This window comes from Pelodiscus sinensis, chromosome 11 (assembly GCF_049634645.1).
Source record: "Pelodiscus sinensis isolate JC-2024 chromosome 11, ASM4963464v1, whole genome shotgun sequence".
NCBI classification, from domain to species: domain Eukaryota; kingdom Metazoa; phylum Chordata; order Testudines; family Trionychidae; genus Pelodiscus; species Pelodiscus sinensis.
The window spans coordinates 20,243,511-20,257,826 of NC_134721.1; the positions used below are offsets into that span (position 1 = coordinate 20,243,511).

The 14,316-nt window shown below is 41.5% G+C and overlaps 1 protein-coding gene across 17 annotated transcripts in view; it reads right to left on the reverse strand.

Annotated features, from left to right (window-relative positions):
* The window catches only part of TMCC1 (transmembrane and coiled-coil domain family 1), a 230,927-nt gene that overhangs the window by 57,394 nt on the left and 159,217 nt on the right, over window positions 1-14,316 (reverse strand). The window contains exon 1 of one of the 17 annotated variants that reach the window (XM_025189561.2): window positions 6,297-9,596. The exons of the other annotated variants lie outside the window; for them this stretch is intronic. Coding sequence (XP_025045346.1) covers window positions 6,297-6,365 — 69 coding nt within the window. The 5' untranslated portion in view covers window positions 6,366-9,596. Of the gene's footprint in view, window positions 1-6,296; window positions 9,597-14,316 lie in introns of those variants that run through there. 17 annotated transcript variants of the gene reach the window in all.

Consider the following 14,316-nt stretch of genomic DNA (forward strand, 5'->3'; position numbering starts at 1 on the left):
AGGAAAGCCCATCTGTGTAAAGCAAACCCCAGTTTCATGCACGATGCTCAGAGTCACTGTCTTTTGGAGCAGGATACACATTTCCATAAACAATGGTCAACTTTCCCATGCAAAAGTGATTGGCAACCAATCAATAGCTGCGTGGAGTAGCCAGCTTCCACAGCATAATCCCCACATGCTTCTCCACCGGCAGAGCAACTCCCATTCTTGTGTCCTTGCACTGCAGGATGGGAGAGAGCTTATCACACAGTACCATGAAACTGGCTTTCCTCATTTGAAAGTTCTGCAGCCACAGCTTTTCATCCCAGGCTTGTATGATGTGGTCCTGCCACTTGTTTCCAGAGCTCAAAAGCGGCATTCCACTGTGATGAGCACCTCAGTGAATGCCACAAGAACTCTCGTATCATATGTACACTGCATAGCAAGCTTAGCATCTGACTCATCATCACTTTGCAGCTTAAGGAATAACTTGACTGCCAGTTTTTATGTTAGCAAGAACTATCAGCATTTTCTTCAAGCATTTAGGGATCCATTCCCACAGACCAAGGAGGCAGAGTGAGTAACACAAAAGCTGTTGAAAGATGGTGTCAAATGTGGATGGAAGCACAGGTGTTTCTGGGATGCAAAGTGATGCACCATAAGGTACTGGGCAAGACCCAGGATGTCCTGAGACAACTCCACCTCCTGGTTTTTCATAAGTCTCAGCAGCAGATGAGGAAGAGGTGGCTCTGTGCTGCCCAGATTTCATTGCTCTGAACAAAAGTGTGGTTATGTTACTGTACTAGTAGCTGATAGTGTGGGGACACAGTAGTGGTTTCACTGCTGTGCTCTGTGAGCAATGCTACAACTAACAGTGTTTTACATCTTCCAGTATAGAGACAGCCTCAGACTTTTAGGATTCTCACTGTATCAGAGATCACTTTCTTGGACTTTATCTAGATCCATGGTGTCCAACAAGTTAGCCATATGTGGCTATTTGGCCAGCTGAGTGTGGCTAGTTCGCTATAGCAGTAGCCATTATAGTGGTTACTGCTTCAGAACTGATTTGACACCACAGATCTAGATGGATATTCATAGTCACCAATCGGACTTTTCAGGATTTCAGGGCCTTGCTTCTCCTAGTCATCATTCCCAGTCTCTTCACCCTATTTTTATCTCCTATATGAAAACTTTTCATCACTAATCTTCAACTTTAATGCAATTATGGTTAGTCTCACATATGGAACCTTTGCCTTCTTACCCTACAGACTCCCACAAACAGTTCCTTTATCTGGTCTGTGAGATCTTAGCAAGGTGTTCTTATTGCTTTTTAAGGTGTTTTTAATAAGTGGTTTAGTTTGAGTCACTGTGCAGCGTTTGAGTTACTGTGCAGCATCCTGAATCTCACGAAAGAGAGAGTGTGTGAACTTTATAAACAAATTCCAGTCCCTAGTGTTTGAATAATAAGGTACACTCAATGTCCCAATTTCAAGCTACAAAATGTGGTTATAATTAGCCAGTAGAGGGCTCCCTGTACTAAGTTAAGAGAAGAAGGTTTATATAGAGGCAGATTGTTTTAGGCCATGTCTATACCAAGCAATGTTTCAAATATTCCTGATCATTATTAACAGTTCAACTTTACCAATGCTAGCAATACAAAATTGCGAGCATCACCACAGCTGTCTTCTGATCGTGTTTTAGATATCTGCTGAGCAAGGTTTATACAATGGTGCTTCAAAATGCTGGCAGTCAGTTTAAGTATGGAATTTCTGACACTGGAGACAGCCAGTGGAGCTGAACCAGTATTAAAAAAGGCAAGGTATTTTTTTTAAAAAACTCCCCTAGTACAAACATGGCAGGAGTTGTGAAGGTCCTGATAACTACACAATATATGGAAGATACATCAATAGCAGTGTGCCAAGATTTTCCATCCATGAGCGGAGTGAGTTTTGTCATGTGCACCAATATTGAGGTCATGTGTGCTATATGTGCCACCTAAGTTATAAACCTCTCCCTTTTCCCCTCTGCTGCCATATCTCCCATCCTCCCTTCGCCTAATCTGATGCCCTGTTGCCTGCTGCTGCTGCCCCCCGCCTCCTGCTGTCCTGGTTCCTACCCCTCTCACTTCCTTCAGCCATCCTGGGACTTGCCCCACCTCCCCAGCTTCTCTGACCTCTGCACCTGCCCTTTTCTTCTCCCCTGTGCCCACCCCTCCTCTAGCCTCCCTCCCCATCCCCCTTCCTAACACCTCCCTCTACCCACCTGCCCCGTCTATTTCCTTTGCCCTCTGGTGCCCATCCCTCCCCTTCCCTCCCCTGCCTGTATTTTCCCTTCCGCTTTAACTCCACAGTCTCCCTGGAACTTGCATCTTACCCCCTGCACCCTTCTAGTGCCTCCCCCTTCCTTCACTGACCCTGCCCTCCCAACACCTGCTCCTCTTGCCCTCTTCTTACCTGGTGTCCACTCCCTCAGCACCCTCTGTCCTAGTTCTCCTCGTGCCCCTCTGAGCCCTTACACATGACTTGCTCCAACTCCAACCTTCCTCATGCCCACCCCTCCTTTCAACTCCTCTTCTCCTGGCACCAAGTCTTCTCCCTTCACTCAGCATCACCCTGTCCCCTCCCCTCTCCCACTTCCACCTTCCCATCCCCCTCACTCCTGCTGCCCTTCCCCCTTATGGTCTCCTCTTGGCCCCCTGGCATTTGTCTCTCCTCCACCCCGCTCCTTGGTGCCTTCTCCTTTCTTCTTCTGCACTTGGTCCCTCCTCTCCACATCAGCAAAGCCCTTTCTTCTTCTTACCTTCCCCTTTGTTATCTCCCTGCCCCTTCCCTTTTGCCATCCTGACACCTGCACGGCAGGGCAGCACGGTGGGCGGCTGCCTTGGGTGCCAGAGCTGGAGCTAGGGCCACGGTGCTATTTTTAGTACTGCAACCCCAGCCCAAGAGCAGCTGCACCATGGCCCAGCTCCAGACCCGACACACAGGGCAGCATACCCCATGTGCTGGGACTCGAGCGAGGGCTGTGGTGCTGTTTTTAGTACCAGAGCCCCAGCTGCACCCAGGGGCAGAGCCACAAGGTGGGCGACTGCCCCATGTACTGGGACTGGAGCCGTGCCATAGTGCTATTTTTAATACTGTGGCCCAGGCTCCAACTCTGGCAGTTACCACACAAGCCGCATGTTGGCTGACCAGCTGCTCCTAGGGTGGTCAGTCACCCACCACGCGGCCCCCGCCCCGATCACTAGTCCTGCTGAAGTTCTGTTTCAGACACATAATTACAGTATTTTCCTGTAGCTGTGTATTACCATATATGCAGAATGGTATTTGGCTCCAGCACAGAAAAGGATCTTTTACTGTGACTCTTCAGTTCTAGTTTCAGGGGTTCAATACCAATCCAAAAAGCACCTGAAGTCTGGGAACTTGCTCTATTTGGGGTAGATATGGGCATGTTTGTTTGAAAACTTTTCTGCTCAAAACACTCCCAACATGCCTAAATACCCTTATACTTTGTTGGCTTGTTGGTACAGGGAGGTGGATCCAGTGGGCTGCAATCTCTACTATGTACAATGTTTTCAGGGGGTACTCCCATTACACTGGTCTACAATTTTTTAAGAAGTCGTCTGCTTCAGAGATAAAATGTGCTATTATGTATTTTGATGTGCTTAATTCAAATATGACAATTAAAACAAGTGACTGGCTACTGTTCCTAAGATATTTAAGTTTTTACATTTTACGTCTATGTATATTGTGTAGATAGTAGAGTTTTAATAATAAATTGTAAACCTAGGTCTTTTCATGTGTTTATGGTTGCTTTACATGATAATATTTCACCTGTCCTGTTTATGTAACACTTTAAAAATCAGCAAAAGGGTTATATAAATAAAATTTATTATGAAACAAAAGGCAAAAAACTTTTATGTCCATAGTTTAGTCCTATTCAGTGTCTACTCAGTGCTTCTTGGCTTGTCTCTTGCATTCACTAAATGGCGCATCTCTTGTCACTGTCCAGATATAGGGTACGTCTAGACTACATGCCTCTGTCGCCAGAGGCATGTAGATTAGGCTACCAGGCATAGGAAAATGAAGCGGCGATTTAAATAATCGCCACTTCATTTAAATTTACATGGCTGCCGCGCTGAGCCGACAAACAGCTGGTCAGCTGTTTCTCGGCTCAGCGTGGTAGTCTGGACACGCGGGGGTCGACATCAAAGGCATCCTGGGATGAGGCATACCTGGGTGGTCGACAAATGCCTTTGATGTCGACCCCCGCGCGTCCAGACTACCGTGCTTATTTAAATCGCCACTTCATTTTCCTATGCCTGGTAGCCTAATCTACATGCCTCTGGCGACAGAGGCATGTAGTCTAGACGTACCCATAGTCTGCAAGCATTGATGGGCTCCATTTGTCCTGATAGCGTTTCTCCATTGTTGCAATGTCCTGGTGAAATCGCTCGCCGTGCTCGTCACTCACTGCTCCGCAGTTCGGTGGGAAAAAAAAATCTAGATTAGAGTGCAAAAAATGTATCTTTAGTGACATGTTGCAACCAAGGCTTTTGTATGCCTTGAGGAGGTTTTCCACCAACCACCTGTAGTTGTCTGCCTTATTGTTTCCGAGAAAATTTATTGCCACTAACTGGAAGCCTTTCCATGCCATCTTTTCCTTGCCATGCAGTGCAGGGTCAAATGCATCATCATGAAGAAGTTCACGAATCTGAGGACCAACAAAGACACCTTCCTTTATCTTAGCTTCACTTAACCTTGGAAATTTTCCACGGAGGTACTTGAAAGCTGCTTGTGTTTTGTCCATGGCCTTGACAAAGTTCTTCATCAGACCCAGCTTGATGTGTAAGGGTGGTAACAAAATCTTCCTTGATTCAACAAGTGGTGGATGCTGAACACTTTTCCTCCCAGGCTCCAATGACTGTCGGAGTGGCCAATCTATCTTGATGTAGTGGGAATCTCTTCCACAACTATCCCATTCGCAGAGAAAACAGCAGTACTGTGTGTATCCAGTCTGCAGACCAAGCAAGAGAGCAACAATCTTCAAATCGCCACAAAGCTGCCACTGATGTTGGTCATAGTTTATGCACCTCAAAAATTGTTTCATGTTGTCATAGGTTTCCTTCATATGGACTGCATGACCAACTGGAATTGATGGCAAAACATTGCCATTATGCAGCAAAACATCCATGACTTCTAGGAATAACATGATGCAATTCATATCATATGACGCAATACCAAATTCAGATTGCATCATTCATTGTTTTGCCTAAAAAGCAAGTACTGTCCAAACCCAGTCATAGATTTATTCATAGATCCAGTCAAAGATGTATTTTAGTCATTTCTGGTTTAAATTGAGATCCCTTCCTTTTATAACTCACTTATCCTCCGCCATTTGCAAGTCAAGGGTCGTATATACTGACCCAATAGCATATCTTGAAAACTAGAGCCAATCAACAATTTTAAGCATCATTTTCGTTCTCAGTGACCCAGAATTAGTAAAGTTTGACTACATTTATTTCAGAAGCATTTTGGCTGTAGAGCAGTATTATCACTCTCATGCTGGAGAGGATTGGCAAGGTAAACTCCTCTGCATAACCCAATGGGGTTCTCAACCTGCATCATGTAGGCTGCTTGTGGCACAGTCAGCACAATTCTGCAGTGCATGTAGGGTCTCAGGCTCAATCAGGTAGTATTGGATACGGCGCATTGTGGTCCTCATATACAGCTCACAATGGTAAATAGGTTGAAAACCACTGGCATAACCAAATCTTTGCTCAGCAGGAATATGATCCACCAGCTCATATTGCTTCAGAAGCTATTCTTGCTACCTCCGCAGCAATGAAAAATCAAAAGAAAATATGAGTAGAGTTTAAATCCTGCCTTGCTTAGAAAAAGATTTTCAACTTCAGCAAGAGGCCATCAAATGACCACTTTAAGCTGCTGCTGGTTGTCTCCCAAACCTCCGAAAGACATGCTAGGCAACCCTGCTAGTAAAAAGGTAAATAAAAACTGCAGAGTTCAGCAACTGCCAGGTGGTCAGAAAGAAGGCAGTTCTTAAAGGAACAGGCTGAAATCCCTGAAGGGATATGACCGAAAAGCGTTGAGATTTCCTAGGAAACCCAGCCTGTTGCTATATGCCCTTCAAGCCACATAGATATCCTTCATTTTACTATGCTGATATTAAGCTGACAGTGGCTCTCTCTTCAGATAGGTTTGGCTATTACTACTACTGCTGGAAGGAACCTACAATACACCCACTTCCTATAATTTTCTGAGGTGAATTCCATTAGTTGGAACAAAGCATCTCAAAATTACCTTATATTTCTCCAGTCTGGGGGCTTCATACCCGCTCTCAGTAAACAGCGTGTATCTTGGACTGTGCATTGCTGTTGTCAGAGTCCACCCACACAACAATCAACTTGTCAACTGTCATGGAACCTTCTGGGTTCTTTCTCTTTCCTGCTAGCTAAGCAGCACCTGAGGAATGAACTGATCTCTTATAAGAAAGGCTAATGACCCTTTACTGATCTACGTGAAAAGTCAATGTTCAAATTTGTTCCCTTCTCACATCAAAATAGGTTTCTCCAGCCTATAATGGAATCACTATAAAATGTTTAGGCACTAACTCAATGTGAATATTTTGAGTGTCACCTATCCTGTTACAACTGTCTGTTGGCAACATAAAAAAGACTCTTTTGGGTATTATTTGGATTTTGTTCCCCACTCTGCAGGTGGGAAATAACTTCACCTCTCTGTTATTCATCTGTAACTTGGGAATAATAAAACCCTCTTTTGCAAAATGTGTGGAAATCTGTGGGTGGGTAGTAATATATAACTGAATTGTATTGTTAATAAGGATTAATGGCCAGTCATCACAGGTTACTTATCTAAATGTTGGGGACTGATGTACCCCATGTGCATTTTACTATTATTTTCTTATTAGCTAATCAGTCTCTCAAGCTACAAAAGACAAAGTGACCCACTAATCATTTCAGATTAAACATCACACAGAAAAGATTAGTATGTTCACTGCAGGATCTTCTAACCAATGAATTATAATCTTTGTACTCACCTAAGATTCCTCCTATGTGCCTCAATATACTATGTAAGTGGGCTAATTGGCCAAGCAAATTGAAGCCCTACACTCAGCTTGATGACATTTCTTTCCATGTAATAGAATGTTTGAATGGCTCATGCTATCAATTCCATAATTTTAGAGAGATGTTCTAGATGTGAGTGGGCAGAACTCTGTTGATTTTGGTGAAAATAGGAAAAATAGAAGGGAGAGACATGGTGAGCCCCAGCATTTGGTTAGCAGACCCAGTGGCTTTAACAGTGTAACTTTAACATATAGACCAAAGACCGAGCTATTGAAACCATTAACACCTTCCATCATAACACTGCCCCCCTTCCCCACTCAGCACTATCCATCATCCCAAGAGTCTTTAAAATGTTGACCCCTACAATTGCCAAAAGAAATAATAGAGGCAGGCAGGTGGAAGAAACAAAAGGGAAGTGGATGAGAATAGGGTGGGGGGAGACCGAACTCCTGGCTTGAATAGTAAGAGCGGCCTGCAGAAACGATGCAATGCCCAGCCCTTGATTTCTACACAGACACAAAAGAATTGTCAAACTGAATCACAGACAGTAACTAATACCAGAGGCTTCGTAAGCAGATGCAAGAAAACACGCAATGGACAATTACATATTAACTCACCTATAGGGGAACTAACTGCCTCCTTTCGCCCCCCACAGTCAATTAGAAATTAATCCCATGGAACATGGGATAAATCCCTTCTAACAGCTTGTTTACACAGGGAAAAGGCCCAGAAGAGCTATTCTGCAGTAGCTCCATATGTGAACATCTACTCTAAACTATTCTTTTCTGCAGTTTAATCCACTTCGCAAAAAGATTGAGCTAAACTGTCAAAAGAGTGCTCACAAAGTTCTTGTCTATATAGTCCTGTAGTTAACTACAGTGTGAATTGCAGTGTGCATTACTAGTGGGTTGTACTATTACACCTGTATGATCACTGTAGGCATGAGCTAAAAAGGAACTTATATTTACCCAATCAGATATCTTATTTCGCCCTGACATTGTTCACATGGAGGAATTACAGTGTAAAACACTAATAGGCACTGCAATTCACCTCCTTCTCTCCATAAAACAGGGCTGCACAGGTATAGCTTCAGCATGGAAAAGGAGTATCTGCAGGAAAGCTTGTGCAGAACTGTGCTTTAAATTCTCAACCTAACTTATTTTGTAACAGTGTCCCTCATAAAAAACACAACTTCTATATTTCTTTTGAAATCTATTTAAATATAAATGTGGATGTTCAGTTTTCCTATAGAAGGCTCTAATTCTGTTTTAATCCCACTAAATTCACCATGAAGCCTCACATAAACCCGTGAAATCTGTTGTCACAAGGTATTTAACATTCAATTCAAAATGAAATTCCTTTTCTACAGATTTTCATGTTACCTTTCAATTTCATTGAGTGATCTGGTATTATGCAATAGGGCAAAGAGGAGGACCTGATCTATAGTACCTTTTAATGCTAATCATTACGGGTACCTCTATTTTAAATTTCAATATTTATCATAATCTTGCAACACCTTAGAGACAGACAAAAAATGTAGATGGTATCATGAGCTTTCATGGGCACAACCCACTTCTTCAGATGAATGGAGTTTAAGGGGTCCAGTTTTCAAATAAATAACACAGAGATGGGATTGGGGGAAGAGAAAGAAAAAGAAAAAAAGGGAAATAATTTGTCAACTAGAGTGTCCATGCTAAATGAAGCTGATAAGAATACTTAGTACTCGCATTAAGTACCCTTTTTTATGCCATTAGGATGTGGAATGTAGCGGGCCATCCAGCCAACAGTCTTTGTTTAGACTTGGTTGTAGGAATCCAACTTATAAATGTAAGTTCTGTAGCTTCCCTGTTGAGCTGGCTTTTGAAATTGGTTTGAAATAATATGGTGACTTTGAGATCCATTAATGGGTACCCAGGCAAGTTTAAATGCTCCCCAACAGGTTTCTGTATGTTGTCTTTTTCGATATCTGATTTGTATCTATTAATTCTTTCTTGCAGACACTGTCCAGTTTGGCCAATATACATGGCAGAGGCGTATTGCTGGCATTTGATGGGGTAGATCACATTAGTGGATGTGCAGTTGTACGAGCCTGTATAGATGTGTGGACAGAGTTGGTGCATCTGTGCGCAGTGTAGCTTACATTCACAAATACTGCTCAGATTTGCTCAAAAGTCAGTAATAACTGAGATTTTTTAATAAAATAAAAAATATGCTCCCAGAAAGTATTTCACAATTTCTGAGTCCCGAGTCCCTGTCAAAGATTATGGAGCCAGAATTCCCATGAAAAGCATCAGAGCAGGTTTTTGTTGTTGTTTTTCTCTTGCATTAATTAATGTTTCCATGACTGTTGCTTTATCAGCAATGAACTGGGCTAAAAACACTGAAAATCTGAAGCAACTGATTATTTGTTACATACCCAGTATAATGTTGGTACATGCAGAGCAAATCTCTGCAAAAATCCTACAAGCAGAAAGACTAACAAAAACTTTACATAAGCAAGTAATTTTCACATTAAAAACTCTGCAACTCTAGCAAATGGACTTGGTTAAACAAACACTTAAGACAATGCATTAGTTGCTAATAATTTATGCCAGTCTAAAAAAAGATCTACCATGAGTTGTGAATGAGACATGAATGAATCAATTACAAAAACCCCATTACCTCATACTACAAAAACCAAGCATGTGAATGTAAACTGTGAACTAGGACACTGTTTACACAGACGGTATGAGAAAATTTTGCTGCTATTGCAAAACATCAGAGATACTATTCAGTGCTAAATACTGATCAAAATTTCTTTACATGACCAACGTTTGGATTATGTAATAGGCTGCGAAAGTCAGTGACTGGCACACAATTTCTCTTTAGACTGTTTTTACATAGGAATAATGTGCAAGACATCACTGCTGAATTAATTCCCAGTGTGGCATATTTGCTAAACTCATGGCTGGACTACATTCGAAATACACATCAGCATAACTACATCTTTTAGGCATGCAAAAAAAAATCAGCACCCCAAGAGATGCAACTATGGAACCTAATCCCTAGTGTTGATGGTGCTAGGTTGATAGAAGAATTCTTCTGTCAACATAGCAGTGGCCTTTCAGGGAGATGGATTATATATGCTAACAGGAAAACAGTTAGCTGTGCCACTGTTGCAGTTTAAGTATAGACATGGCACTATGAACTGAGAGTTTTATCCCAGAAACATATGAAGTTTCACCTGACTTATCAGTAACATGGACAAAAGCCTCTGATGGCATTTGATGATAAGATCAGTTTTTACCCGAGATCCGTTAAAACTCAATTCACTGACAGAGGAGATTCTATCCCATCTTCTCTGGCTGTAGACTTGACTGGTATAGGCTTTAAGTTTTTTCCTCTTTTACGGAATGGTATAGTCCTAATCTCAGCTCTGTTCTCTTAACCATCTCCCATCTTCCTGAGATAGCTCCAAACTAGTTTTAGAACCTTGGTTACCTTTTCTGTTTCATCATCTGCTTGTCAATTCTGGAATACACCATAACCACAAATTACTGAATGCTTCATGAGACAAAGACTTCCTTCTAGGCCTGACTGTCATTCCCATCTCCACTCTGAAGTTCAGAGATCTCTAGATTTGTCCTTTTCATATTTGTTCATTTTTTTAATTGTATCCTTTGGTATATATGGTTGTGACTACTTTCTTCCACTATTTGATCTGAGGAAGTGGGTCTGGCCCACGAAAGCTCATCATCTAATAAACCATCTTGTTAGTCTTTAAAGTGCTACATTGTCCTGCATTTTGCTTCAGAGATCTCTAGAGTTTTCTTTGACCAGAAGATCCCCTTTCCTCTTCCAGCTTTTGTGATGTCTTATCCCTAGAAAACTGCCAGAAAACTGCCAGAACTTCTCCTTACCACTTTTGAAATCTTTACCATCCATTCATCAGTTCTCCCTCTTCTACAGTTCTTCCATTATCTTCTAAGTCTACACTACAGCTTTGTATCATTAAGTCATATATAAAACTACCACTGCTGGGAGAAGCTCTCCTCTCAGCACTGTAGTCTTCATTAAAGTGCTATGATGGCACAGCTACACCTGTGCGGCTGTACTGCTCTATGAGAAGTCAAACCAGAAATCCTAGTTCTGACCCAAGAAAGTATTCCCTCTGTGTGGGCACACTTCAGGAAACAGCAGCTCACCTTTTAGGGTGTCTAAAAAGACAAAAAAAATCCAAGGGTGGCCAATGCCAGCCAATTTGGGATTGCAGAACACAGGCTGCAGGGCTGTTTCATTGCTGTGTAGGTTTCCAGGCTTTGACTAGTGCCTGGGCTCTGTAGGTAGGGAGGGTCCCAAAGTCCAGGCCCCAGCCTGAAAGTCTACACAAGCACGAAACAGCCCCGAAGACAGCAGGCTTAGAACAGATGCAGGTTTTTCTTTGCTGTATAGGCATACCCATAGAATCCAGACACTTGTCACTGTTTTCCTGTCGGGCTCTGAATACAATTCTAAAGGATCATACATACTTTATGTACTACATGTTATGTTTTGATCTGGTAGCCACACATTCCCCACATCTTCAAACTGCTTCTCCTCGTTCTCTTTTCATCTTCCTTTCTGGTTTACCAAATAATGCACGAAAAATGCTCTTATTTGTGTTACTTCCACATCCCTGGAACTACTTCTTCCCTTCCTCCCTACAATGAAGTCACTTCTCATTTTAAATATGGTGCTATATATTTCCCGTTCTGTTTTTAGTTTATGATCGCCTCCCCACAGTGTTTCATGGTACCATGTACAAAAGCACAGGGTAATGTAAGGTAATAAATATTGAATCACGCGATATATTACACTCTGCAAAACTGGACTGCAGCTCACATTGACTATCTGATGAGTTATCAACTAGATACGGGGTTCTCAAATTTCACTGCACTGCAACCCCCTTCTGACAACAAAAACTACTACACAACCTGGGAAGGAACTGAAGCCTGAGCCCTGCGTTGCCCTGTGGACAAGGGTGAGGGACAAAGCCAAAGTACAAAGGGTATTGTAACGTGAGTCTTGCCAGCCAGAACTAAAGCCCTCAGGCTTCAGCTCTGGCCCCTGGCAGCTGGGCTCAGACTTTACCTTTAGCTCTGGGCTCTAGCCAATCTAACACCAACTATGGTGACACCATTAAAAAGGGGTCACGGCACACTTTGGTGTCCCAACTCTCAGTTTGAAAACCACTGAACTAGATACACAGGATTAGAATTAATACTATTGCTTCAAATTCAGACTGTTCCCCAGAGTAAATAGTTTCTCTTACCAATTTAAGAGAGCTATACATTTCTGTTTTGTAGCAGCAGATAGTATCAATGACATGGCCTTGTCCTGTGCTGAAACTCTTTAATGATCTAGTATAAAAATCTCAGAAATGACAATACTAAAGAAACGTTTTCTTAATGCACAAATTCCAATTCTGCCATTATTTTCAGCAATAAAAAATGATATTCATTCTGTTAAAGGTGACCTGCTAAATGGTTGGTTTGGTTTTAAAATTTCATCTTGTGCCCCTTTTTGTTTCTTTATGATGTATAAAAGATGGGCATAAAAGGTTTCCTTTTCACCACCCCAATTTCTCACACACCCCTTTTCTCCTAAACATTAGAAATATGAGGACTCTAAAGGATAATCTTTCTTGATGGTGGGAGAATTATTAGGAGGCTTGCAATCTGTTTCCTGCAAGACCTCTACACCTTATTGGACGGAATAAAGGTGATGATTCTTTAACAAAAGCTTCCTTAGTCAAAATATTACTAACTAAATTAAAACTATCACCAAAAAGATTTTAGCAGACACACTAAAGTCCTTCCCCTCTCAACAACTCAGCTTTCATTAGTCTCTCATACTAGTTCTCCAGTCACTGCCTACCAGTCTAAACATCATCTGAATTTCCAATTGAAAACACATTTTTTAAAATAAAACACATTCAGGCCTTTTCTATAAATCATAAAAACCTACATGTGCACAAACGCCATTTCTTTCTTTGCCAGTCACCTTTGGAGTTGTAATGGCTCGAGATGCTAGTCTGATCAGAGCAATAGGAAAGAAAGCATACACAAATAAATGCAAATAGTTTAAATGCTTTGGGTATTTTGACATTCTGTCCCAACAAAGCAGCTCTGTGCTCTGTGAGTAAGAGCACAGAAGCCAATACAGTATGTCATTTTCATTCCTATGGATCTCCTTCCCCCCCTTCCCTCCTCTGATATCTCCTGATACAAGTTGTGGTTGGATGGTAAGCTAGATGCAGCCACAACAGGCTGACCTTTTATAACCCCTAAAAACAAATGGAGATGTGTCAGGATTGCTGACTCAAAAGAGGGAGCATAAAAAAACCCTTAATTGTTTTCAAACAAAGCCTATATTGAAAACATTAACCGGTAAGACAGAAAATAAGTTACACCCGCTGTGTGGAAAAACCTGTATTTGGATTCCACAAACTAGTAAACATTAAGTATTTTCACTGCTAGTAGCATTTACAGACAATTTAAGGTACTGCAAAAATAATTTAATCTCAGATAGTTTTAAGTCCTACTTGCCAGGAGTCAGAGAAGCAGCACTGTTACACTGTTCAATCACCTGATTTCAGTGTCATCCATAAAGATTGCTTGTAAAACCAGGAAACACAGGTGGAGAAATGCCAGAAACAGTAGATTCTTTACTTGAAGAGCAAGGAGTTATGTGAATAAACTTGCCTATATACTAGAAGATAACAGATGTTTATGCTAATTTTTAAAAAATAATCCTAAATATCAATGCAAGTAAATTTGCTTCCTCTGGGCCTACTGGTAGGCAAATCTGTGCTGCTTGAGACGCAAGTTCTGCATCTATTGTGTATTGCTGCAGGAAAGTCTGACCTCAGCTATCAGGAAGAAAAAAGTCACTAAACATAACTGGAAAAAATATAATGAGGAACCAAAAAACCAAGACCTTTATATAAAAAAATTTCTAATCAGGAATTGAACCAAAACACAGCTTTATTTTGCACATGAACAACCTCCCATTACTAGATCCATTCACACAATAAAACTGAACTAACGTTTTAAAAATTAGTCAGTAGCATAATTAGTTTTAATACTCAGAATTGTACATTGCAATATTTGTTGCTGCCCCAAGTTCCAAGTCTCTCCACACAAATCCAAAAAGATAAAGAAATGTGCTTATTTAGTTACACAAGAGAAATGAAAGTACATGAGATTTAATTTTTT